The 22,604-nt window shown below is 50.8% G+C and overlaps 1 protein-coding gene and 1 long non-coding RNA gene across 18 annotated transcripts in view; one reads left to right on the top strand and one right to left on the bottom strand.

Moving 5' to 3' along the window:
* The window catches only part of Rimbp2 (RIMS binding protein 2), a 195,857-nt gene that overhangs the window by 46,889 nt on the left and 126,364 nt on the right, over positions 1-22,604 (bottom strand). For 10 of the 15 annotated variants that reach the window (XR_377055.4, NM_001081388.2, XM_017320870.2 and 7 more), the window contains 4 exons: positions 15,067-15,171; positions 8,886-8,936; positions 7,307-7,327; positions 1,681-1,885 (listed from right to left, as the gene is read on the bottom strand). Coding sequence is in view for 14 of the 15 variants with exons in the window: in NM_001081388.2 (NP_001074857.1) it covers positions 1,681-1,885; positions 7,307-7,327; positions 8,886-8,936; positions 15,067-15,168 (379 nt within the window). In the remaining variant the exon portion in view is untranslated. The remainder of the gene's footprint in view (positions 1-1,680; positions 1,886-7,306; positions 7,328-8,885; positions 8,937-15,066; positions 15,172-22,604) is intronic. The other 5 variants (NM_001310733.1, XM_006504297.4, NM_001378900.1 and 2 more) reach the window with 1 other exon arrangement.
* Gm34057 lies at positions 13,455-20,835 on the top strand. Of its 3 annotated transcripts, none has more exons than XR_003955995.1 (4): positions 13,455-13,567; positions 14,142-14,211; positions 16,376-16,421; positions 16,920-17,025. It is a non-coding gene; the product is annotated as a predicted gene, 34057 (long non-coding RNA). The 3 variants fall into 3 exon arrangements; XR_003955997.1 differs by having other exon boundaries at positions 16,381-16,421; XR_003955996.1 differs by having other exon boundaries at positions 16,381-20,835.

The following is a 22,604-nucleotide window of genomic DNA, read 5'->3' on the forward strand; positions in this document are numbered from 1 at the left end:
GAATAGGTTTAGATCCTGCCATGCAATTCTACACCCACAGTTAATCACACTATACTCTTCCCAAACACAGTCAGGAAGCCTATGCTCTGGGTCCCGGGGCACATGAACACATCTTTAAGGGACTGTCCTGATGAGCCAACAAGTTTAAATAGAGCTAATTAGAAGAGTAGGGAGCACTTGCAAACAGCTACACCACAGAAGAAAATGTCTCTCCCAGCAATACTTAACTACCTACTGAAACATTATGGGGCAGGGGCTATCATAAGCCTCTCACACAGCAGCCATGAAATGTCTATAAAGTCTCAGAAAGGGAGGGGCCTCATGAGCACACCTGTGGCTGGTGCCAACCACTTGCATTCCTTCTGAGTCAGGACTAGACACGTGCCAGGTAGAGGTGGCCATGTGATTGGTCCCCACAAGAAACCTTCAGCTCTGCCTCAGATGACCTCCTAGGATCTTGCCATGCTGGGGGCATGATCTGCCTGACTCCCTTGCAGCTAGGATCCCAGTACATTTATGGAGTGGGGAGGGAGAAGCTGGTTTGTGCCTTTCACAGTTTGAATATGTTCTCCAGTTGGTACTGAGCCCAGCTATCCATGTGCCAGCCTCATTCTAGCTCACCATCCACCTACACGCATCCGTGTGGGCTGGAGGCCACCTTATAGCCTATCTGACATCTTGCATCTGAGCAGGGCTTCCCATGGGACCCTGTCATTTAACAGACTTCACAGCCTTGGCACCCAGACACCTCCTGGGTGCACAAGGCTCAGTAAACAAAGAGAGGGGTGTGGGCTGTCCCATCCCATCCATCTTGTTTCTCATAGCAACAGCTACTGATGTTGTTTGTCAGTCTCTGCAATGCAAGAGTTAGAAGGAAAGGTTCAAAGCTGAGAGGCTGAGGGGAAGAACCCCATTGATGATGACACAGAACAACAAGCATTGCCTAGTTTTATAACAACAACAATGATAATAATAATAGCACCAGAAGCACTTCTCCATTTTGATAAGGACCAGGAGAGATTGGAAATTATCTTAATACAGCTACAAAAGGAAGTCTGGCATTCAGCTCTCTTAATTAAAAGAAGTCAACAATTTGGGGTTTTGTTTTTAAGACAGGGTCTTGCAATATAGCCAAGGCTGTTCCGGAAGTAGCTGAAATTCTCTGGCATCAGTCTCTCAAATGCTGGATTACAAGTATGAGCCTTTAATCTGGAGGGAGGGGCTCGAGGATAGCTTAATTGATAGTGTTTGCTAAACCTGAATGAGGAATTCACTTCTGTCTCCAGCACCCATGCAAGAAGCTAGACATGGCAACATACCCCATAATCCCAGCACACCCCTGGGGCCACGGAGACCATCAGATCCCTAGAGTTCATTCATACTCATCTAGGCTAATCAGCAAACCCCAGACCAATGAGATACCTGACTTACAAAAGCAAGGTGGATGGTTCCTGGGGAACACCACCAGAGGTTGACCTCTGCTCTCTACATGCATGTACTCACACCTGCATGTGCATCTTTACCCACACAAACATGCTTCCCCCAACACAGGGAGAATGGGAGTATCCAAACCACTCTACGAATGAGCAACCTGGGTTGTCCACAGTCCTGCTGCAGTAGGTCCTTATACTCTCAGCCACAGGCACCCTCCCAGAACCGTTGGGAGCACCCATCACTTACCTTTGTGGATGGAGGTGGCTAGTCCATTCATGTACTGAGGGAAAGGCTTGCCAGGGGCCAAGGGAACATCCAGCAGGGCCACTGAGCTGCTGCCCAGCAGGTCAATACTCCCAGTGTGTTGCCGGAACTTTTCCAGGTCCCGGGACAACAAGTTAAACTGCTCACTCTGCACACGGCATTTCTCTTCCAGCTCTCGGACCTTGGACTGCACAGCAGAGGCAGAACAGCGATCAACGAAGGGATAGTCAGTGGTGCAGATGTGCTCAGGGCATGTGTGCCTTTTAAGAATGTGAGTGTGCGTGCATATGATAGGCTGTGCGCTTGTGTGTGGCAGGGTCTGCTTCCACCTCCACAGAACAGCAGCGTCTGGGAGCCCAGCCTCACAGGCAGCCTGGCTGTTGGCCACCATGAGGAGCCACATGTGCCAAGAAATCTTGCCATCGCTCAACTCCCAGCCAAGTGTGGATTGTTCCAGGCTCTGTGTGCAGCCTGGGCACTTTGTGGTTGGCATGACTGTTTGGTATTTGGAGCGTACGGCTGAAACAGTTCTGACTTGGGAGCAGCCCAGCTACCAACCCATCATGCCATGCCATCTCAGTGGGTGTCCATCCCATGGGCCTGAAGACCCCTGAAGAACACAGCTGGCAGCCACACCAGGGAGTATCTACGTGGTACTGGGTTAGAAACGCCACTGTCATTAGCTAACACCACCATGACGCCTAGGGAAAGACAAGAACCTTTCAGGCAGGCAAACACATGGAAGAAAAGGGCAGCCAGCAAGCTCCCTCCTTGGGCACAGGTGTGGTAGGCTGTTCCTGAGTGCTGTGTGGCTCGTACAGAGGGTTTAATCTGTGTGCTTCCTGCTGCTCTCAGAAGAATTTGATACAAACATAGGTATCTAGCTGGTGCTCAATAGATTCTTGTTTTATTGCAGGCATGTGGGAATGTAGGGGGGAAATGGCTGAGTCAGTCTGCTACCTGGCTTGATCCATGGCTCAGGAGTGGACATGGTTCCTCCTCCTCCTCCTCCTCCTCCTCTTGCTCCTCTTTCTTTATCTCTTTTCTTTCTAATCTACATCCTCTCCCCGCTCTTGCAGAGTTTCCGCATCCTTTCTTCTTCCTCCTCCTTTACCTCTTTCCCCACCTCTTTATCCTCCCCTCCTTCCCCCTCCTCCTCCTCTCCCTCCTCTCCCTCTTCCTTGTGCCATAAGCATTAAGTCTCTCAGCTCTTTCATCCAGAACCGGGTGCTATTTATGTCTGCGATCACGGGTTTCCAAAAATAACCACAACGGATCCCAAGCCTATAATTAATTTCTTCAATTCATTAAAAAAAAATCAGCAGGGTTCCTCTTTTTAAAAAGCTGAATGGGGTTGGCTTAAGATAGCAGTCGCCTCAGAGGACGGCAAGGGACCGAACCTCTGGGCTCTGTGGCACAGGTGGGCCCTGGAGAGCTTTGGGGAGATCTGTGAGGACAAGTGTGATTCCAAGGGCAGAATCCATGTGTGGGATGATGACTTCAGGATCCGTGGGCCCTAGCGGCTCCACTCCTACTTAACGCATCCAAGAATCCTACATGAGGGTAGGGTCATCAGAGGGAGTGGCATCAAATGTCCCCATGAGGGGAAAGCCATCAGATCATCTGAGTAACCAAACTGGGCCATGAGTACCCACAGAGGCCAGTGGGGTTCCTGGGTACGAGGGTGAGCAGGAGATAGCACCTGTATCCTCTGACACTCCAAAAAGCACCTCTTAAGCATCCTACGCATATAACCAGACCCAAGGAACGAAAGGCAGGAGGACTCTCCATCCACACCACAAAATTTCAATGCTATGCATTCGGGAACAGTTCAGTGCTCGTCAGGTTGCGGGAGGGTGTGACTATTCAGGGGCAACATGAGTAGGTGTCCTCTGGTGGCAGAAGATGCAAGACATTGGATTGTAACCATGCAGGTCTGCAACAGCAATGGGACTCTAGAACTATACTATGAGAAGAGAGCCAAGTGGGTGGTGAGGTCCGAGGCCAGCTGTAGCTTGGCTGATTGGCACCGTTCCAGCCTCAGGTCCTGGACTTGCTCTGATGGGGCAAAATACTTTGGCCGGGGTACCTGGGAGGGGTGGAGCTTATAAAAAGTGTCCCTGCTGCTTTTTAAAGCTCTAATGAGTCCAAAGTTATTACTGAATAAAAAGGTTGATACAGATGGTATACGGATAGAGAGAAGCTATGCCCTCAGAGATGAATAAGTAGTGTTTCACTCTTCCAAAGCTAGGGATGGTCAGGGAGCATTGACTGGGGCTCTGCATTCAGAGAGCATCACCAGCTCAGACATCGGGTCTGGCCCATTCCTCTAGCTCTATGGGTACTCATGGCCCAGTTTGGCCTCTAGAGGGCGCCAGCAGCCAGTCCAGAGGCCCCAGAGACACGTGGACCTGTTGTATGCTAGCCTTATAGCCATACTTTTTCCTAAGCACAAGGAGTGCAAAAAGATGGTATTGGTTACTGAAATTCAAAGTGTTTAAAGGTGGGGCTGGAGAAATGGCTCAGTGGTTACAAACATTGGCTGCTGTTCCAGACAGCCTGGGTTCAATTCCCAGCACCCACGCAGAAACACACAACTGTTTGTAACTTGAGTTCCAATCAGTCCAGCGCCCTCTTCTGGCCTCTGTGGGCATTGCAGGCACATGGTATACAACCTCACAAAACACCTATACAACATAAAATAAAATAATTAAGGTATTTAAACACAGAGTTGGCTCACGTATTCGAGCACTGTCCCATACGTGAATGAACAAGGCACAGGGTAATGACAGCTTGCTGTCCTGGAGACGGTAGCCATGGCTAGGATAATTTTTCTTTTAAATATTTATTTTATGTGATTACACTGCAGCTATCTTCAGACACACCAGAAGAGGGCATAGGATCCCATGACATATGGTCATGAGCCACCATGTGGTTGCTGGGAATTGAACTCGGGACCTCTGGAAGAGCAGTTTAGTGCTCTTAAGCACTGAGCCATCTCTCTAGCCCCAAAGGCTACAGTTTTTAACAGTCTTTGTGTCTAGACACTGTTTAGCAGACCCAGTTGCCTGGGGTATGTTTGACTTGCAGCTTTCCCTCTGGTAAGCATGCAGGGACCTGACGGTGGAGATGCGTGTGTTCAAGAGAGCAGGGGCTTCTGGGTAGAACCAACTGCAGCCAGCAGACCAATGTCCCTGCTGTGTAGGTAATTGTTTGCTTTGCAAAGTGCGTCCACTAGGGGCGCTACAGTGGGCCTGGCTTTGGGGGTGAGCCTCAGTGAACTGAAATGGAGTGGAAGGGCCTGGTTTTCTAGGTCAGAGGAGACAGAGAATCCAAGTGTTGTGCCAGGCCACCCTGATGAACACTATCTTTCTTTCCCAAGCCTTCGGCTGCTCTCTCTGCTTTGAAAAGGCAGGATGCCAACTTGGGCCTCAGGAGTTTCCAGCCGTAAAGAGGAAGAGCCCACAGAAGCCTCAAGTCCCCATGTGTCCCTGTTGATCGCTCCTCAGGAGGCTATGTGCACATAGCCCCCAGCCTTCCCTGGCTGCAGCCAATGCATGTCTGGGCCACTCACTGGTTAGCTCTGATAGCTTGTATGTCACCCACTTCCTGGGGCACTCTGAAAGGAACTGCAGAGGCCTGTGCTGCTCCCGGCTACTGCTTCAACACCGTGGTGTTTATCTCAGTTTATCTGGAGCATTGTGGAGTCTCTCTCCGTTGCATGATGGGAACCTTGCCTCTGTGTGTTCCCTCAGCTTCACGGACACACCCACCCACTCTTCCCTGATGGGCCAGCCCAAGCCTCTCAGAGAAGCACCACCTGCAGGCGGGGGATGGAGGGGTCTGTGCTGTGACCAGGACCGTGGTGGTGGCAGATGGCAAAGCGTTCTATAATTGGAATAAGTGCAGCAGCTTGCAAATGCAAGCGGAGCATTTAAAAGCCAGAGGCAAATATCCCAAGACGTGACTGCCGGCTTTCCTGCCTCCTCCACAGGCGTTTCTCTGACTTTCCTCCTCCGAGGTGTGGGGCTGCATGCTGGGCTAGTGTCCAAGCTAAGGTAGCTTTGAAGGTAAAGGACATTTCTCCAATTAAAGACAATGGGACATGCAGAGATCACCTGCAGAGTTACCTACAAGCACGTGGAGTCTCATTCATCTATCATTGTTGCCATAGAAACAGATCTCTGTGGAAATGACCCCATCCTCAGGGCCCAGACCCCTTGCTCTCACCCTGACACTGCCCACAAACACTGTGTTCTTTCCTATACATCATTCTGGCTATGAGCTATGTATGACATTTCTCAGTGCCAGAGAGGCGATGCCACCACGCACACTTGTCCTTCCTGCCAGGAGCAAATGAACTAAGGGCCAGCATTCCCTAGAGCTCCCTTGTAACTCAGCAAGACAGCTGACCCCAACTTCACCTACTGTGAGGAGAGGAACGCAGTTGTCTGTGTGTTGGGGACCCTGCCTCTTCTTGCTCTCGGGGTCCCCGCCTGAATGATGGGAACGATCACTCCTGAACCTGGCATTCTCTCAGGTGTCCTGCATGGCAATCTCCCCACCCCATCCCCCTGCACCCTCTGGGAATCAGTTCTGCAAATATCTACAGAGCTGGTGGGTATGCAAAGGGCTTCAGTGTTAACAGTACATAGCCTCCAATGCAGCCACACTGCTCATACTTCAGGGCTGCAGGCTGCCTAAAGATGGTCACCCAGGCGACATCTAGGGTGCCTGATATACTCTGAAGATACCCACCCTTAGAGGGGGTCCTGACAACTAGCGTGAGGGACTTGGTCCCTGTCTCTCCACAGTGCTAAGATGGGATCCAGGCTGGGCTGCGGGGCCTGGGCTTATCAATTATGCGTTGGTCAAGACTTCAAGTGTCCCTCATTCCCATCAACTAGCTTGACGCCACCTCCTACGTGTGGCTCAGCCCCATCCTCGTGGGACCCTGCAAGGCTGCATAAGGCAGAGGTCCATCTGTGCTCTTCCTGGGCCTGGGGATCGAGACTTGTGACAAGCTCCCAGAGATGCCATGATGATCAGTCTAGCATTGAAAGCCCCTCATCTGGCAGGTAGGGAAGCTACCCCTCTCTGACTTCAGTACCAGTGTCTGGTCTGAGCCAGGGGCCACACTGGGGGACAATTGGAAAGAAAGCAGAGTGGCTCTCCCCTATGGAAGGAGCTTGCTGTTGGCTCGGGATGGATAGGAGGAGCCAGAATGAATTCTGATGACCCATAATGGAATTCTAGGCATACTGCCAGTCCCTCCCAACCACAAACCAACCCCAAGGAATAGCAGTCCCAGCCTCTCGCCCATGGTCATCTGAATTCATACCACTGGCCAGCGGCAGGGAGATGTGTGCACAGGGTCAGCTCAGCACTCCAAGAAAGCGTTTTCGTATTCCTATGCCCACTCCTCTGCTGGCACCAGGCTGCGGAGTCCTGGTCCACACCCACACCAGGTCCCTTTGTAGTGTTAGACCCTCAAGGTGCTCCATAGAAGGGAGAGAGGAGGAGGATGAGCAGACCCAGGGCTCAGAGCTGCCCGCCTAGGGAAAGTACCACAGAGCACATGTTCGAGAGGACAAGCCACACTGAATACCTGCATGCAGTCCAGGGTGTTCTGGGTGGCGAGCCAGACGAGACAATTACAGAGAGATGGTGTAAATGAAGTAGACAGTGCTCAGGACAGCCCATGGCCAAATAAATGGCCCACCCCAGCTTCTGAACAAAGGCATGTTGTGTCGTAGATGTTAGCAGGCGTAAGCTCAAAACACAGGCTACCAGCTGCAGTGATAACTCAGCAGGAGACTGGAGTGACACAGGCAACCAAGTCTGTACATTTCAGGGCAGCTAAAGAAAGGGACTCTTTCCTGCCAGGGGAGGTGAGACTAAACTGTCCCCCAGGAAGATAGATGTCCATCTGGAGGTGGCCCGTTCCATTCTCCCAAGACCTGCGTTTTTCTGGCATCCGACACACATATCCCTCTTGATCTAACTAATGGGAAATTTCCAACGATCAAGATCAGCTCATGGGATAGTGACCACAGAACCTTTCCTGGGGGAGCTATAGATTCCAAGGGGTGGCATAAGATGTGCACACACTCTGTTTTCAGCAGTAGCAGCTCCTCCCCTGGGGAAAGGGTCATTTTACGATTCCATGGAAATCCTACCTTCCCTGGCAGCAGGTAGCCTGGGGAGCTACACAGTCTGTCCAGTTCACTACTGCCTGCCTCACAGCGTGACCGCTGGCTAACTACTCACTCTGCATGAGGAATGACTGGCAAGGACCCCCCAAGGACACCGAGTTCTCACCATCCCTCTACCTATCTACCATTCTCTAAGAAGACCCACCCAGGACCAAAGTCACAGACCAGGAGCAGGCACTCTGTGTGCCACCCCAGATGATGGGACCTGGTGGCTGTTTTGCTTCCAGATCCTCGGGACCATTCAGGAAGATCTACATGTGGCTCAGATGGCCACTTCCACAGGGACAAAGATCCCATCAGTGGCTGGTACAGCATTAACCACTTTGGCTCCTAGACCAGTGGTTTCCAACCTGAGGGTTGTGACCTCTTTGGGGGCCATATATCAGATACCCTGCATACGAGATATTTACATTATGATTTATAATAGTAGCAAAATTACAGTTATGAAATAGCAACAAAAACAATTGTATGATTGCAGGGGCTGGGCGGGGGTGGGGGGGTGGGGGTGGGCGGTGCTCGCCACAATGTGAAGAACTGATTAAAGGGTTCCAGCATTTAGGAAGGTTGGGAACTGCTGTTTGAGACCCCCCCCCTTCTCCGATCCTGCAAGTGTCTCCCCAGCAGGAGCGCAAAGCTTCGGCACTGTCCCCCTATGCCACCCCTTAGAGGATGGCATCCCTAGGAACAACCCAACATTAAGTGTAGGAAAAGCGCCGCCTTGTGGCTCGATGAGAACAGCTAGCCAAAGCCCACCTCTGACCCAGGCTGTGAGGTTGAGGAAAAGCTGATTCCGTGCTCGGTGCTGTCTCCTCAGTGGGAAGGACAGAAGTGGTAACAGTGCCTAGGAGACAGCTTGCTTGCAAGGATAATGTGAGTGGCGGCGTGCTGGGGCCACATCCAGTTTCTGACAGGCGGCAGGGACCATTTACTTTCTGCCGACCCAGCCCCGCCCGCCCGCCCACCTGTGCTCACCTCTAACAGCTGCACAGCACCTTCATGCTCTTTCTTAGCTTCAACCTGAGCCTGGTGGTGGTGGAGAAAGAAAAGAAAGCATTTAGGCAGGGAAAGAGGAACTCCGGGCCAGAATCAGCAAGACCAGAGTGTGCTATGTGGTCCTGATTTCCCAGGAGAGGGTAAACGCTGCAGGTCTTCCTCTGAGCTGCACCAGGTGGCGACGATTGATTTGGCTGAATCTGACGATCTGCGGGGAGTCAGGCAGAGAAAGATCGGACTCTTACATGGTAATGGTGCCCAGGAGAGAGCATGTGCCTGTGAGGACAGCTTGAATGGGCTGGGGTAGCATCTCGTTGGGCAGCTAAGCACGAGGCTCACAGCTCTGCCACTGCAGCTGAGAAGGGACCCGGTGTGTTCCGACCGACCAGAGAAGCCGGGCTCTCCATGCTAAGCCTGAAGAGCACTCTCTTCTAGTCCATCCTCCTGCCTGGGAGATGTGGCACCACCCTGCATAAGTTTCAAGTCCTCCTTGGATCACCCTGGCCTGAAGGAGGTGCCCTGGTGCGAGGGGTCTTACACCTCCAGCCCACAGCAGGGGCCTGCCCCCTTCCCCCATAATTAAAGTCACACCGCACAGAAAACATGTTACTAGCTTTACTGAGGAAATTTCACATGAAACTGCCCCTGCCTGGCAAAGGACGATTCATACAAAAAATTAAAACACAATCACATTTGTCCCCACTCCTCCTGACACCCTGGCATAGTGACAGTCCATGTTATATTTGTCTTAATGGCCCCCTCACCAAAGAGCAGCGCCTGGATTTTTTTTTTTCTACTGAAGAGATAAATACAATCTCAGACTCTCTCTCCCATTAGTTTATCTAATGACCACAGAGCCCAATCCCAGCTGGGAGCCTGTGCTGGGAGACCCTGGGGGAATGGGAGGCCTCTTTCCTTTTGGACTTGAGAGGAGAAGTTGGTGCAACTGCAGCCATCTTACCACCACGAGGGGAAAGGCTACAGAAAACCAAAGGCCAAGCTGGCCCAGGGGAAGGCAGAGAGAAACAAAGTATGGTGGCATCTGGGAATTCAGCTGTGCCTGTGGTGGCTGGTTAAGGTCCTGGTCCTAAGCACATCCAAAGTCCTACTGCAGTAATAATCTAGGCAGACAAACTTTCCCACTGGGTTTTCTGTTTGGAGGATAAATGCCATCACTCACTGGTAAGAATATGATGCTCCCTACCAAAGATGGATGAACTGAGGCTCGGGGTATCTGAGGTTATAGCAAAAAGCGAGCACAGGCTCCTACCTCACCAGGCTGGGTGTCCAACCAAGCTGGGCCCATTAGTGGCTCCAAGTATTCTTCAGTTTCATTCTCTCTTGTTTTTTTGTTTTTGTTTTTGTTTTTGTTTTTGTTTTTGTTTTTGTTTTCTTTGAGACAAGGTTTGTGTAGCTCAAGCTGGCCTCGAATTCACCACATGGCCAAAGGCAAAATTGCAATTTTCCTCCTTCTTTCTCCCACGTGTTGGGTTAATGAGCACGTGCCGTCACAGCACATGTATGCCATGATGAGAGTTGACCCCAGGCCCTTGCACATGCCAGGCAAATGTAATAACTGAGCCACACCCCCAGGGCCCCATTTTTCAGCTCGTGAAAGGGTTTGCTTCCTGGCACTCTAGTCTCCTGCCTCGTCACCTGCTCTAATTAGGAAGCCATGTGCCCAGCTGGGCTCATATCGGGGTTTCCATTTCCAGAGAGTATCAGCCTGGACTTTGCACTGCGGAGGGTGAGAAATGAATATTACCTCATCTCTGCCACTGTGAGATTGTGTGTGGGCTGGGTTGAGGCTCCATGGCCCAGACTCAAAGGAGAATAAGCCCAAGATTTCCAAAAAGCTCATTCACCATGCATCTCATTCTCACAGATTCCCAATGAGGGTCTAAGAGCCAGGCGAGCCGCTAGCACCCGGCCCGCTAATCACACAGTTATTGAATTCGGCTCCCGCATTGACACTTGAGATTGTTCCTTTCAAAACAAAACAGCAACAATAACAGAAGAAATAACAAAATGGGGCATGGGGTGGGGAAGAAATCAGCCAGGGAACGGAGAGATTTTATAAATATCTCTGTCATCGAGTCAAAGACAGTTTTCAACCGTCAGGATTCAATCAACAAAGCACACAGGCAGGCTGGGGAGGCCGGACCAACTTGGCAGCAATGGTTCCATCTCTGCCTCTGGATGCTGCTCAGGAGTTCATTTTCATGGGCCACTTCCAAGCTGGGCCATTTGGGCGATTGGAATAGACTGTTAAATTTAACACTCCACGTTGGCAGTTCCAGAGTCTCAAAAAATAAAATAAAATAAAATCTCAGCAGTAGCTCAAGTGAGGCTCATTTTGGGGCCACTGCCAACATTGGGGGTGGGGGAGGGAGTGTGACCTTCGTGGGAGACAGGATGCCTTGCAGATGGAGAAGCGCAGAGGAAGAGTTATGGCTCCCAAGGAAGCCCACAGTGCTCCCCAGAACAGAAGTGCTCCCCAGAACAGAAAAGACCTATCACCTGCAGGGGCAGTTGCCAGGAAGGGAGGAACAGGCCACAGATGCAATGACAGATTCAAGACAGACATGCATACAGGAGGGATAAACGACACGGGCACAGGTCACTTGCTCTAGAAGCCATCCTGTGCCAGGACAATAAGTGTGGGCTGGAGCTAAGCAGAGTCTTGGGGCTTGTTTGTTTGTTTGTTGGTTTGTTTTTCCTGCTATTGAGATTAGTTTAAATGAGACTCTAATAACTATTGGAGATGCAGGGCCTCAGACAGGAGCCCTGAGTGTGACACTCATCAGGGCTGAGATGTTGACAGGCACGTGTCCACATCCCGGGGCGTGTCTAGGGAAAGAGAGGAGCGTTGCAAAAGCTCCAGGCGCTTCTCAGTGACAGAGCACTTGCCTAGCATGTACCAGGTCCTGGCTTTCCATCCCCAGTAGCACAAACAGCAGCAGGGCCCCTGCACTCCTGAGTCTGTGTGTAGTGTTGGTCCGTGCGCATCCCACCTCTCCTTACATAAAGCAACAAAAGCCTAGACTTCCATGGCAAGGGCAGGAATCAGCAAAGAATGTGCCAACCAGCACATTCCCCAGAAACAGACCCAGGACTGAAAGCTGGGAGGCCAAACCTTTGCATATACTGTTGATAGTAAGGACGAGGGCACAGGTGGCCTGAGACACTGAAAATTTGCAGCCATGAACGTGGTATTCTGAAAAGGTCACAGAAAGGCTCTGGAGAGCCTAGTCTCCATGTGATTACACTCACATCATAGGACCTTTAGCCCATTCGCAACCTCAGGCTCCTTGGTCATGGCTATAAAGAGGAGGACTCTATGTCCCAGGTCCCAGGAGGGCTGGCTGCCATGGTCATAATTTACTCAGCAAATGATACAGGGATAGGAGTGCGTAGTGAGAACTCACCATCTCTATCTCTTGGAGGCACTGTGATAAAGGCTGAGTGAGGGACAGTGTCTTACCTGTTCTCTGTGCCAACCTGGCTCCCCAGCTCTGGGGTTCACCCAGTGATCGCTGAACTTCTGCTACAAGATGACCTGTCCAGGGAACCTGAATGTTCGTCTCATCGCCAAACCCAACAAATGGACCAACGCATCCTGATACTATCTACTGTGGACCTGTGTCCCATGCTGGTGCCAAGAGGGTTGGGAGCAAACTCATATACCATGACAGGTATGCAAAATGGCCTGGGGGGACCCTTGCAAACCCGTGAGAGGTTTTGAGCCCCTTCTAGGTGATGGTCATTGTTGGGGCTGATATGTTTTGCTGTGTACTTCTTCATTTACCTCCATCCTAGGATGGCAGTGTCAAGGGCTCCCCAGACACAGTAGCTCCCTTTCTGAGCTGGCTCTGTGTTTACAGAGCCAGCAGTGTGAGGGAGGCAGCCATCAGCACGGGCAGGGATCAGACTGTGTCATCCAGAGAGGACCAAGTGCAAGAGAACTATGAACTTGGGAAGAGTTCATGGTCTCCTTCCACTCCACTTCCACCTTCCACCACCCTCCCTAATGCCATTGTTGTTGTTGTTGTTGTTGTAACAGCCATCATTTCTAAAAAACCTATATAATCGGCAGTTGATTTTATTCAGTTTCACTTCCTATGTCCCCACAGATAAGGAAGCATCCATATGTTCAAACTAAAGACCATGATAAAGGCACAAAAAAAAAATCAAGGAGATTGGAGAGAGAGTGTGTGAGAAAGAGAGAGGGAGGAAGGGAGGGAGGGAGGGAGGGAGGGAGGGAGGGAGGGAGGGAGGGAGGAAGGAAGGGAGAGAGGGAGGAAGGAAGGGAGGGAGGGAGGGAGGAAGGGAGGGAGACAGAGACACACACACACAGAGAGAGAGAGAGAGAGAGAGAGAGAGAAGCAAAGAAGCAAAGAGGTGGGGCTGGTTTCTTTTCAAATCTGATAGATACTCAGTCCGTGTGACCCCAGGCTCCCAGGGAGCCTTCTGTGGAGGAGTCATATCCTGTCGCCCTTATGAGACATTATTTGTATCTCTGCAGGCTCGTTATCTGTCTCAGATGGACCCGGCCTGCAGATATGACTTCCAAATTGCAATGAATAGATGAGAGGCTCCTGTTCCTCCCAGCCCCGGGGAGGAAGATAAGAATAATATCCTGGCAAAATATTGTTTCTCAGGTATGATGGCCAATTTGTTGTGACAGGCGGTAGGGTTGTGACAGTCCCCATGAACAGTGGCTTAATGAAATCTCTACCTAATACCAAGACTCCGTTATTAACTAGAAAGGGGGCTTCAAAGGTCAGCTACCTGTTGCCTCTGGCTGATAGACTCTGATTTGGAAAAGCAGACAGATTTTTATCTGCACCTAGGCTGTTTGAACAACTGAGTGTCCCTATTCCATGTGAGATCAAAGATTCATGACAACCATTGGATTGTTGGCATGGAGCTATGCAGAGGGTTCAGGAGTCACCCACTCACTACCCATCTTGGTCAGTACTGAGCCAGGGCTCAGACACCCACAGCCCATGCCTACATGTCCCATCGTCCCATAGATGCTCAGGTGTGGTTGCTATTGTACCTCTGGTACCCCGGTGGGTAAGCTCTGCCCATAGGGGCTAACTGCCCTGCTAAGAGAACGAGTAAGGCCAGGAGGTGGGGATGCTGGGCTTCAGACAAGAGAGGGGAGAGAGACGAGAGCAAGTCAGTCTCTGGTCTCCATATTCTAATTCTTTCGGGGCTTCTTCCTCCCAGCCCTGGTTCTTGCCAACAGGACCTTCCTACCCGGGAAAGAGACAGGACAGCAAAGCACGCATGGACTGAGGTAGGGATGGGCTTCCTCAGCCCCACCCTTCACAGTGTGTGTGGTGGAAGGTCTACCCCGAGTCATCTGGTCCTGCTTCCTGATACCTCTCCTGTTCACTCTTGTTCTCTTGGCATCTCTTGATTCTTATATCCTCTATGTCCTCTGTCTGTCTGTCCATCTGTCTGTCTGTCTGTCATATCTATCTATCTATCTATCTATCTATCTATCTACCTCCTAATAATGAAATCTTGCCATAAATACAATGAGGTTTATCACTTATTAAGACATGTTAAAGAAAACATCCAAAAGTAGCTATTCCCTGATGTCATAACAGGCCATGACAAGAAGGTGCCAAACTGACCCAGCCCCAGCCTGGGTTCCCATCACCTTTGCCTTTCCCTGGGACAAGATTTCATCCCAGGCTGGGGTGAAAGCAGGGAAGCAGGGAAGCAGCCTGCTTCCCCAAAGCTGGAGTGAGACACACCCCTGGCAGGAACTGCGCTGACAGGCTTTTCCTGACCAAGCCCAGCATCCGATGGGACTGGTTTGCAAGGTCTCTGTGTTACAAGACAGTACCCTGGAGTAGGCCTAAGGGAAACCAGGGCCCACAGTAGAATAAAGGCCACAAAGGAGCTTTGCAGCCCTCAAAACTCAAACTGGTGCACAGTTAGAACCACCTCCCCAGGCCCAGCAAGCATGCACACGCACGCACACACACACACACACACACACACAACATCACCCTCCCAGGCCCAGCACATACACACACCCCACCCTCTCAGCAAGCACACAGGTACACAGACACACACAGACACACACACACACACACACACAGACACACAAAGACAAACACACTTGCACTCCTGGGCTCACCTGCTGCAGTAGCTGGATCTCCTGCTGCTTGGCATTGAGGAAGGCCAGGGCTTGCTCATGCTCCAACTCCAGCTGTTGCCGCCGCTCAGCAGCCTCTCGCATATGCTGTAGGGACAGGGGGGCCCCTGAGCACCTGCTGCCCACCACCACTGTGCTTTGCAGTACCTTACAGCAGGCTTTCTCTGGGTCCCCTCCCCACCCCCACCCCCAGGAGCGGCACGACACACCCGCCTCCTCTCTAGGGCTTCTTCACTGGGAAAGGAAGAGAGATTGGGAAACCCTGGTCCCCAGGCACCCTCCCCTGCTTTGGCTGTCTATATTCACAGCACAGGAGATCTGGCAGAGCTTCGGCTCAGGCGGAGGGAACCTCCTCTTCCCCCAGCGTGGCGTGGGAAGGCGTTCACTCCTCTCCTTCTGCTTTAGCTCAGGTATTTTGCAAACACCAGCAGACAAGGCTCAGATCTGTTCCTGCCCAACCTGCCCTGCTTCCATCTTCTTACCTGCAACAAAATCGCATGACCCTCCAGTAACACTGGAGGTGAATGCCATAATGGTCCCCTTTATGATCACAGGGAAACTGAGGCACGGCCTCACACAACAGGTAAAGTGCCCATCTATCCAGGACGGATGCCAGAGTCCACAGAGCCCCAGAGTCCCACGTTTTCACCCTCGCCGTCAGCTCCATCCTTCAAGGATGAAAGCAGAAATGGTAGCTTCTCATTGGCCTGGAGACCACCCATCCATCTTCATTGGAAAGATAAGGTTCAAGCCCTCAGAAGCTCAGGGGCTGATGCTCACTGCGAACCTCTGATCGCTGTCAGCCCTTTCCAGAAACCCAGTCAATGAGGAACCACCTCATGTGTGAGGTGCTTCCCAGCACAGAGATGGCTGGGCACAAAACATTCGCATTTAATTTTTCCGTCTTTATTTTTTTATATTATGAGACATCTGTGGCTACCTTTCTAAAAGTCTGAAGTATGTGTGTGTGTGCGCGTGTGTGTGTAGCATACATATGTCTGTCTACATGTATATGCAGCTGCACATACCTTGCATGTACTCTAAGAGGGCAGACGCTGACACTTGGTGTCTCTCTATATAACTCTCCACCTTATTTTTGAGACAGGGTTGCTCATCAATTTGGGACTCGCTGATTGGCTTCTGCTACCCGCCCTCAGTGCCTTGATCACAGGCTAGGCCTAGCTTTTTTATTGGTGCTCAGGATCTCAACTCAGGTCCTCACACTTCAACTGAAAGTATATCCACCAAGCCATCACCAACCCCTTAAAGGCTGAACCTTTTTCCTTCTAAGTGCAGGCTCCTTCCGAAGCAAGAAGGTCTCAACACACACCACCCAGGTACCAGAAGCAGAAGCGCGTCCGGTGGCCCCATCAACGTGGCTTTTCCATCTGCAGTCAACCCTGCAGACCTGTGGCCCCCCCTTCTTGGCATCTTTCTGAGGGTCGTGGATATACTTGCTATGATGAAGGGATGGGTACCCTGGCACCTAGGGACAGAGATCGAGAGCCAGCATGATCGCTTTCCTCTTTTGCTTGAACTGGTCGATGACTTGTTATTATTTATCTGTTTATTTTCATTTATTTTTATTTTATGTTCATTGGTGTTTTGCCTGCATGTGAGTCTGTGAGAGGCAGTCAGAAGCCCTGGAACTAGAGTTACAGATAGGTGTGAGATGCCACACGGGTGCTGGGAATTGAACCTTGGTCCTCTGGAAGAGTAGCCGGTACCTTTAACCACTGGGCTACCTCTCTAGCCCCCTGTAATTTATTTTTAATCTAGCAGTTTCACTGAGTCTTGGGTTTTTGCCATTACTTTGTTTTACTATCTTTACTTAGTTGGTTTTGGAATGATCTGCTGATTGGTGACATGTGAGGAGCGGGTGTGGCAGCAGTCCCAAGAAGGCACCAGGGACTGCAGCTAAGTCTTATGACTTGCACCTGACTTCCTCATACACCTGAAAATAAGCCACAACCATCGTGAGAGCTGCGCAGGTGAACCAGGATACTGGCGAATCCATTTTGGTGGAGACATGCCCCTGCTGCCCTGATTGGCTGAAGCTGTGTGCCTGGTGAGGTGACGTGGCCTGCCGTGAGTGGATGAGGGCTGAGAGTATATAAGAGTGAGAGGCCCGGGTTAGGAAGAAAGATGAGAAAAAGTTGAAGCGCGAGAGATGAAGACGGAAGTTTGCTGAATAAACTGCTGTTAGAAGGACTGGTGGTCATGTCGTTCTTGCTGGTCGAGAGCGGATGACAGTGACAGGGTCCCCACAGGTAGCCAGGCTGGTCATGAATTTGTCATCCTCCTGCCTCAGCTTCGAAAGGACTCATTTAACACACATGTGGCATCGTGACAGTTTGGTGTCAGGCCTCTAGCCCAGGCTGGTCTGGAACTATGTAGTTGAGGATGACCTTAAATTTCTGATCTTCCTGCTTCCAACTCCCCAGGGCTAGGATGCAGATGCAAACTGTCACACCTGCTTTGGGCATTACTTGCAGCTGAATCCAGGGCCCATGCAGCATAGCATGTACCCTACCGACTAAACCACATACACCCCATTCCCTGGTGTCAGGGGTTTAAAGGATGTCAGTTAAATCATGAAATAAGAGGCTCAGGGAAAGGTAAATGACTCTGTTCTCTGAGCATCGCCACCTTTCGGCACCAAAAGATCCTCAGAAACATTGAGGAGCCTGTTTACCATAGTGGTGAAGGATCCGTATCCTACTGCATTCATGATCCATGCTCTACCTCTGAATTCTACCCTCAGCTCCTCACTGGGGAATTCTAGGCAGGGGCTCTACCACTGAGCCACGCCCCTAGCCCCTCCCTGGGGGATTCTAGGCAGGGGCTCTACCACTGAGCCATGCCCCAGCCCTTCCCTGGGGGATTCTAGGCAGGGGCTCTACCACTGAGCCACGCCCCCAGCCCCTCCCTGGGGGATTCTAGGCAGGGGCTCTACCACTGAGCCACACCCTAGCCCCTCCCTGGGGGATTCTAGGCAGGTGTTTTACCACTGAATCCAGCCTCCTGCCCCTTACTAGGGATTCTGGGCAAGTTCTCTACCATTAAATCCCTTCCTAGTAGGTTCTAGGCACACACTCCACCGCTAAGCCAAGCCTTCAGCCTGGGCTGAGTCTCTCTTTTCAATGTACAGAATGGGTTAAGCTGGTTGTTTGTCAGCCTGGAAAAGTGAAGTCTTCCCTGGGTGCAGTTTTAAGGCACCATGACCTCTGTGTCCCCTCTACTGTCTCCAGAAGTCACTCCTAGGGAACTCCAGAGCTGTAATTATCCTGCACCTCCGCAGACAAAAGTGATGGTTTCACTGTTGCTATGGAAATGCTCCCAGGAACTCAGGATGCTGGGAAAACAGAACTCCCCAAGATATGAACAGAATCCCATAAGGTAGTTACTATAACCGCTTCACACTGGGGCTGGGCTGGGTCATTTCTTCTGGCTGAAGACAGGGCAAGACAGTGGAGGTACCCTGGGAGTTTTCTCAGAACCTAAGGGATACCCAAATCCTAGCTTCTCATGTCCCTTACAACCAAAGCATGGTGTTGACACACACCTCCTCCTCCCACCATGTCTAGATGACACAGTGTACCTGATGCTGTGTAAATTGTCACCCTGTATTGAGGGACCAACAAGAAGGAATAAAGCTGCACTCTTTGGTACAGGGGCATGCTTTTAAGACATCTCCATCCATATCAACTGAATCCTTGGACAGGAGACCCACAGGTAGTATGCGGTCTAGATCTTTGCTGCCTACTCTAGTGCTGAGTCCTGGTCTGACTTCCTGAGCAGGAAATGGGACAGGTATGTTTACATGGATTCTTCATGTCTGTCGGCCTTTATATGTTAGGCTGGTCCTGCCTTATTGTGCCTGCCAATTTGGAGAATTTTTTTTTTGGGGGGGGGTTAAGACAGAATTTTTCTCTATGTATCCCTGGCTATCCTGGAACTCACTCTATAGGCCAGGCTGGCCTCGAACTCAGAGATCCACCCGCCACTGCCTCCAAAGTGCTGGGATTAAAAGTGTGCACCACCTCTGCCCAATCAGCCCTGGAGATTTCTAACCGTACGCACTGCAGCCTTTACTTACTTACTTACTCTGCACTTCAGTGTGATCATACTGACCAACAGCATAAAGCACTGTGCACTCTTAGAACACGTGGTATGGCAGTTCCCCCATTCCACACTAGCAGAGATCCTGGATGGGTCCATTAGAGTTCTTGGGGTTCCTAGGGAGCTTTGGGATCCCCTTATATTAGTCACCAGCTCCTAATAGAACACTTAAGGGTGGGAGGGGTTAGCCTGGATCATGGTTTCAAAGACACAGACTGACTTAAAGGAGAAGGCAAGGGAGGAGGTGACTCTATCCATAGTGAGGGGAGCAGAGACTGGGACCAGAAGTGGGCGCGGTGATGCTGTAACCTTCAGAGTCCCCACCTCCACCCCCACTGTGGCATACCTCCACCAATCAGTGGGACTTAACAGTCCTATAGCTTCCCCAAACAGCACCACCATCTGGCAATCATCTGTTTAAGCAGATGATTCTGTGAGGGACGGTTCACATTCAAACTGCGGTATCCCCAAACACCAACCAATGAGGTGACCAGGGGCTCTGCCACTAGCCCCACAAATGACCATGGTGCCCTTGGTAAAATGATGACAGGAAGTGAGACACAGGCTGGACCAGCCACATGCCAGCATTTTATCAATGCTGGTGCTTCCGTGGTTGCTACTCCCCAGCAGGTTCAGAGAGGCCAAGTTCATTACTGACCACCACACAGCTAAAACACAGCAGAACCTGAACATCATCTGAGAATGTCACGCCGCAGAGCCTATGTGTCCCCAACCACCACCATGGCCATCTCCAGGCTCCAAGAAGGGCATGTGGGCATCCTCCCACACCATGGACCCAGTGCACGGCCGCCTTGCAGCTGTTTAATTGAGCTATTATCCCAGCTAATCTCTGTGCTTCTGTTTATTTTGGAAGTGGGCACTGCTAAATGCAGCCCGGGCACTCTTTATTTAGTGCGGGCAAGGAAGTGATTACTGAAAGGAGGAGACCAAGCTCCTCACGAGGATGCAGGAGACGTATTAGCCAAACGCAGACACTGCTCCAGATGTGGGGTTGCAGGCTTTGGGTCCTCAGAGGTTGCCAGGCAAGCAGACACACAGGCTTCTCAATAGAAGGCGCAAAACTGATGCAGGCCCTAGTACCAGGTGGAGGTAAGTCGCTTCTGCCTCCCCCAGGCAGCATGTTGGCAGAAAGGTACAAGGGGACTGGGGATTGGGGGTGGCAGGGGTGTTATGGTTCTGGCAGTAAAGGACTTGAGTTCAAACCCTGGAACCCACATAAAAAGCCAACTACAGTGGTGTTTGCCTATAATCTCAGCACTAGGGATGTACAGGCAGAAAGATGCTTAAGGCTTGCTGGCCAGCCTAATCAGAGCGCTCTGGGTCAGTTAGAAACCCTGTCTCAAACAGAAAGTGAATTCCCAATTGCTCAGGTTTCTCTGGAGGAACAGAACATATAAAAGGAATCTGTGTATATATAGAAAAGGGATTCATTAGAATGGCTACAGGCTGTGGTCCAGCTAGTCCAACAATGGTAGACTACCAACAGAAGGTCCAAGAATCCAGGAGTCATTAAAGCCCATAAGGCTGATGTCCCAGCTGGTCTTCAGTATACACCAGCATACCAAAAAAGAAGGCTCTAATGCAAGTGAAAGAATGGACTTGCCAGTGAGAGCCAGAGCAGGCAGGTAAAGAGAGCTAGCTTCCTTCTTCCATGTTCTTGATATAGGCTGCCAGCAGAAGGTGTGGTCCAGACTAAAGGCATCTTTCCACCTCAAAAAAATCCAGACTAAAAGTGGGTCTTCCCACTTTAAATGATTTAAGAAAAAAATCATTCATGGATGTACCCAGCCACTGGGTTTTAGTTTCCACAGGTAGCCGAGTTGACAACCAAGAATAGTCATCACAGAATCTGAAATGAGACACCCAAGATTGTCCTCTGGCCTCTACACATGCATGTGTGCATGCATATGCACACACACATACATACATACATACATACATATACATATATATATACATACATACATATATATATATATATATATGTAGAGAGAGAGAGAGAGAGAGAGAGAGAGAGAGGAGGTAGAAAAATACATCTTCAAAGGACAATAAATGGAGACTTTTTAAACAGCTGGAGGAAGAACCTGGCTAGTAGGTGTCCTTGCTTCAGTGTCCCCCTATCCATCCAGCCCATGTCCCCCTGGGTACTGTCCCACATCTGCCTCTGTGCTCACAGGACCTCCAGGAAGAATAGACTCCATGCATGCTCCCACTGAGAACGTCCACACACCCATCATCTCTGTGCCTGCATCCCTCACTTCAAATCCCCCTGCCAACGTGACAGCAGCGGTCCTTCTATGCCGTGCCCTTCTCTGTCCCCTCAAACAAAATTCCTCAGCAGCAGTGATGAGTCTGAGGATGACAGGTGCCAGGCTCCCAGGCCTCGGACATCTCTATCTGTGTGGGTTCCCCACTGCTCCCATGGGCCCATATCAATGGGAATGGCTAGTCCTCTGCTTCTGTTCTTCCTAGGGGAGTAGACCTGCTTCCCCGCCCTCATTGGTACTTATACACTCCGCCTCCAGAAGAATCTTCTCTCTCTATTTATTGCCAGCATTCACTTCTGACCCCTTAGAACTCCAACACAAAACATAGCCTCGGCTTATCCCATAGACAAATGCCGATATTGGAAGACCTCAGCAGATGCCAGCATCAAGCCACCAGCTCCTCTAGATAAGGCGCTAGAAGCCATTACCGGTCTCCTTCTGTCTTCATTCAGTACCATCCATCCAGTCTTTCTCTACACAACCTGGTGTCTATATCTGCCCCGGCCTCTCCCTCCCAGGTCACGATCAGTTATCCCCTTGTCTCAGGCCTGGCCCTTTCTTCCAATGTCCCTGAGAGACAGCTCCCAGGCAAACCATCTCCCCCCCCCCTGCACCCCTCTCCCCACCCACTGTAAAAGGCACAGTAGCCACCACCTAGCTTTGGAAAAATTTAAACTGTACCACAGCTGGTAGGCAACTTGGGGCCCAGCCTTGCTTCTGGCCTGAGCTCCTCTCTTGCCCCCCTCAACACCAAGCTTAGCCTCTGTAACATCTACTTTTGTATCAGCACTACCCCTGTCTTAGTTAGGGTTTTACTGTTGGGAACAGACACCATGACCAAGGCAACTCTTATAAGGACAACATATTTAACTGAGACCGGCTTACAGGTTCAGAGGTTCAGTCTATTATCATCAAGATGGGAGAAGGGCAGGGTCCAGGCAGGCATGGTGCAGGAGGAGCTGAGAGTTCTACATCTTCATCTGAAGGCTGCAAAAAGACTGGCTTCCAGGCAGCTAAGACAAGGATCTTAAAGCCCACGTCCACAGTGACACACTTCCTCCAACAAAGCCACACCTACTCTAACAAGGCCACACCTCCAAATAGTGCCAT

Source organism: Mus musculus, chromosome 5, assembly GCF_000001635.26.
Source record: "Mus musculus strain C57BL/6J chromosome 5, GRCm38.p6 C57BL/6J".
Lineage (NCBI taxonomy): Eukaryota > Metazoa > Chordata > Mammalia > Rodentia > Muridae > Mus > Mus musculus.